At 41.3% G+C, this 4,884-nt stretch overlaps 1 protein-coding gene across 1 annotated transcript; it reads right to left on the bottom strand.

The window, feature by feature from the left end:
- Window positions 1-994: 994 nt before the first annotated feature.
- On the bottom strand, window positions 995-2,082 carry LOC133928567 (probable WRKY transcription factor 50). Its single transcript, XM_062374968.1, has 3 exons — window positions 1,795-2,082; window positions 1,553-1,693; window positions 995-1,449 (listed from the first exon to the last, which is right to left on the bottom strand). The coding sequence occupies exons 1-3, from the start codon at window positions 2,013-2,015 to the stop codon at window positions 1,209-1,211; spliced, it is 603 nt and encodes a 200-aa protein (XP_062230952.1). The 5' UTR covers window positions 2,016-2,082; the 3' UTR covers window positions 995-1,208.
- Between the last annotated feature and the right edge of the window lie 2,802 nt (window positions 2,083-4,884).

The raw sequence follows: 4,884 nt of genomic DNA, 5'->3' as shown, positions 1-4,884 counted from the left end.
GGTACGACCAGGTCCAACTACGTCCTTATGAAGAATAGCTCAGATCACCATATCTACGATGGAGCTTAGCGGCTACTATCGATGTAAACAATATAGAGGTCCCCCACTTTTGGTAGTATTAGCTTTCTTTCTCTGGCCCAGGCCCACCGCGCGACCAGTCGGCGCTAGCACGACCACGACCTGATCTTCGGGGGATTTCCTATGACCAGCGCTTGCTGATCGAGGGGTAGGTACTTGTTTGGCCAGTCACAACTCATTTAATGTTGCTACTCATGCCGTTTTTCCTTCCCCAAGCGGTTCACTCCGGTGGAGGCGGCATGGCCGGCGCAGGGTTACCGTGTCCCGTCTCGCAACATTAATTGTTACAGGACGTGCTCACAAACGCAACAGGGGGCATGGCAGGTGCGCGTGGGAAACCAACGGTGGGACAGGACAGTCTGGACGACCCGGACGTGACAAGCGGGAAGGCAGCCGATGGATGAGACGGGCATCACACTTTTCCATAATAGGCACATCGCATACGTATCATATAATAATAGCCTATATTAATTATCTAGGCATGTATGAGTCTTTTTGAGCCCATATGTAAGACTCCTATCCTCTGAAATATAAATGAGATATCTTTTGAAAAAATCTTGAAAAAGAATACACATATTGTAGAGCTATTATCCCACAAGGAGCCCTGAACCTGCATATCTATAGTGTTCTTGAGCAACATACACACATATTCTACAGGCACACTCAAAACACAAATCACACATAGAATCATTGTCAGAGATTAACCCTCGACAATACCCATGAGACTCAATCATACATCCACAACTATCGTAATATATTAATCTCTCTTGGTATCAAAAAAGCACCAAACATGCAAGCACTACGGCAGTACTGATTTCAACATTTTCCTTTCTTTTGTTTCTGCTAATCGTTGAGAATTGCATCCTTTCAGCAGTTGCGTATTATACACGTATACAAGAACTCGAAGCCAAGATCATATCAGCAAAACAAAACAAAGAAATGGCAGGTAAATAAACATACAGTCATCATCATCATGATACATCGGAAGAAGGTAAAATTCGATTTGTGGTTTAATTCTAGTGCACTCTAAAAATCTACAACTAAGCAAGTCGGAATTACCCGGCCTCTAGCTCCCTGAACATTCTTCTCATATATCCTACCGTGTATATCACTGGGCCATGGCTCAGATGTCAGAAGAGGAACGAGCCCGAGTAGGAGGCAGCCGACGGCGAGCCGCTGTGCGGCGGGCTGTAGCTGTAGAAGCCGCCGCCGCCGCCGCCGCCGCCGTACTGAAGGGCGTCGCCAGGGCTGGGCCGGCTGGCGTGGTTGTGGACGCCGTCGTAGGTGGTGATGACGTAGCGGGGGTCGTCGCGGTCCCTCTCCACGCGCTTCTTCACGCCGCACCCCTCCGCTGAGCACCGGTAGTAGTTCCTGGACGCATGCATGATCCGATCATATCCCATCAGAATTATATTGACCAATCTTATTTTCAGGCTCCTCATGCACCAGCTCAATTAGTCTTGTGTGTGCGTACCTTGGATTTGGGCTGTTCTTGACCGCCTTCTTGCCGTACTTCCTCCACTTGAAGCCGTCGTCCAAGATCTCCACCTCCGATCTCGTTCTGAACCCAATCCTCCCATTCACTCTCGGTCTCTTCTCATCGCTCCCACACATCCTGATCGATCGAAAATCATCAAAGAGACAGGTAAGCAACAACAACAAACACCAAGTAGCACGAAAAGGACAGTAATCAAGCACAACAACTTAAATACGTACATCTTCTCGTTGTTGCAGTTGTCCCCCGCACCGCCGCTGCCGGAGACGGAGAAGATCGGTGCCGGTGAGTACTGAAAGTGGTGAAGATCATCGAGCTCCGTGGAGAAGGTGGTGTCGACGGAGGCCGCCGGGAAGCTCGGTGCGTAGTCGGACATGAAGGGCGAGGAGCAAGAGTATGAAGTGAAGAAAGCTTCAGGGTTTAATCCTAGCGAAGTCGCCATTGCATGCACTAGCTACAATTGCACCACTAGCCGCCTTGCGTCTGAATAATATTTTTGCCGTGCAGGGCTTTGCTATTTATATATCTAGCCTGCGATCTGCAAAGCTTCGTGGATCCTTCCCAAAGCTGTTCCGAAGGTTCTGAGATGCGTCACATGTCAATTCCTTGGACTAATGTTCTGCGTTCAGAGATATGTCACATGTCAATTCAGCGGTTTCTTTGATGATTTTGGCACATGGTCCGATTGTGGCATGGGCCCAAGAATTAGTTGCAGCCAGCGGCGGATCCACGGAAAGCTAGGTGGCATACATCCGGAACACTTGAGAGCCTTTAAGTTCTTATAATTTTTGGACATATAATAAGAAGAAAAGAATGATAAAGAATAAGAGAAAAACAAAAAGAAGATGAGAAAAAGAGATCGAACCTCTTAAATATTTGTTCTAGACAAATATTTTTTTTTCTCTAAAAAATATTTGTTCTAGATCCGCCACGGGTTACATTTGGCACTAATCAATTTTATAAATGCACAACTGGTGCATGCAAATATATGTTATAGTCGTGTAAACTAGAGGTGAATAAGTGGAGTTTGATACAAATACAAATACTTTTTTGGCAACTTTGATTGGAATAGGGGCTGGGCAGACTCAGTTTAAAAATTGAGCGAGGCATACTAGTGACTGAACATTTACAACTTTAAAAAAATCTAAATCCATTAAAAATAAGAATTTAAATGAAGGCATGTGCCTTGGGCCGCTTCACGGTCCGCCCTGGAATTGGAAATTATCGTTGGTGCAGCCCCACTTGACAGCGTCACATAGTGCGATTTCATGGTTTTATTGCTTTGATTCCCTCGAATAATTTTTAAGGTGATGTACGTCGTTCATCCTATCATTGGCCGTGTGCATCTTCTCGATGCAAAGGCCAAAACCTTATTTCATTAAACTTCATTTCCCTTAAAAAAAATATCGATCATTGGCTCTCGACTACCCTTAAGTCGTTGTATCCCAATACCTCTCCAAACAGTTCACACGAAGAATGTGTAGGTTTATGGAACAAATCTACGCCACTAGATTTGTCGTGATCTAAAACATGTAGCTGGGGTCAATTCGAGATATCCTCGTCACGGACAAACCATTTGATATTTCCCTATCTTTCGTCTCCCTTCCCTCTCATCCTTTGCCCGGTCAGTTATCTGCGAGTTGGGCATTCCTTGATAGAGACGTACTTGTAATATAGATCGTTAACAATGCAGTTATACCAACTTGCTTAAACTCTTTTGCAACTAATTGGCACGTGCGGTGGAATTCGGATCTAGCTACTTAGTGGAGGACAAATGGAGAGCAAAACAATTTTTTCCTCCTCGTTATTTCTCTGTTACTCTTCTAGAGGGAATTTTTTCTTCAAACAAGAGGGAATTTTGCCGTATTATATATTTGGAGATTACAAAACCCTTCAAATTGTATGAGTGCTCAGCGCTGCCATATTTGAAATAAAGAAAATTCATCTGTCACTAGGAATGTGTAATTAATTATAATTATATAATTAGTATAAATATGATATATCTATAACAGATATCCACCATGCATGTGTCCTTAACCTGATATGGTAAATTTTATAATCGTTATAGGAGTAAATAAGGCATATGTCAATATTGTTGGTGGTTCATCATGTTCTAAACAAGAATTATTCCCGAATTAGGAAACACTATATGAAAAACAGATAAAAGAGACATGAAATAAGTGACGAGTCATAACATGATTTGTCACTAATGATAATAGTGACAGGTTGACCTATTACTAATGATGACTCATCAATGACGGGTCATCCTAAACCAGTTATAGATGATAGGTCAAAGTTATGATCTGTCACCTATGACGACTCGAGTCATACTAGGCAATTATTAGGGATGAGTCAAGTTATGACACATCACTAATGATGAATTTACAAATACTTAGCTCAGTATATGATGCTATAATTAAACATATACACATATACATACATATATGTATATATACATACATATATATACACACATAGGTTTATGTAGGTATATATATACAATATTTATGGTTGTTTTTATTGATGTACATGATCGATATGTACATAGAGCTATTATTTCATGTGGTGTAAAAGTGCATGTACTCCCGATTTATGCTATATGTATGTATACATATATATATATATGTGTGTGTGTGTGTGTATATATAGTGGTACAAACATATACCCATATATGTATATACACATATAGTGGTATATCCATATACTCCGGTTATTCTATGTTATTTTCCTCTAATCATCGAGGGTATATATATACACATACACAATACAGCCTTGGGAATATATGCTAAACAATTTTATTTTTATTTTATCTTCTCTTAATTTTCTCACCTTAGCAGCACTAGAATAGAAAATATTGTATATTTTTGCTCAAGTTTGATGTAAGAGGTAGCAGCTATGGACACAAACGAGTGTTCTGAAAATAGTGCAGAAACTTCAGGGGACGAGAACTCAATTTTTTAAACCATTTTTTGGCCTCGAAAAAATCGTCGAACCCAACAAAGTCGAGAAGAAATGGATGCAACTTTTTCTATAGATATCCATAGAGTCAAAAAAAAATATCAAAATCAGAGTCCGTATGCAAAAGTTATGCCTGTTTTAACGAAAGTCACTCCGAGTTACCTATCAAATTATAATTCAGTAAAAAACAGTTATAAGTGACGGGTCATGATAAGTCATATGTTACCTTCATAAGTAACGGGTCACGATTATGACATATGGTAAAAAATATTAAAAAGATAAAATATCTGACTTCCTTCAGAATGCACACGACGGTGAGGTGGTAAGAGGCAACGCACGTGAGCGGAGGTCGC

Source organism: Phragmites australis, chromosome 9 (genome assembly GCF_958298935.1).
Source record: "Phragmites australis chromosome 9, lpPhrAust1.1, whole genome shotgun sequence".
Lineage (NCBI taxonomy): Eukaryota > Viridiplantae > Streptophyta > Magnoliopsida > Poales > Poaceae > Phragmites > Phragmites australis.
Note: the sequence above shows the minus strand (reverse complement) of the source record. Positions and strands in the feature narration are given on the sequence as shown.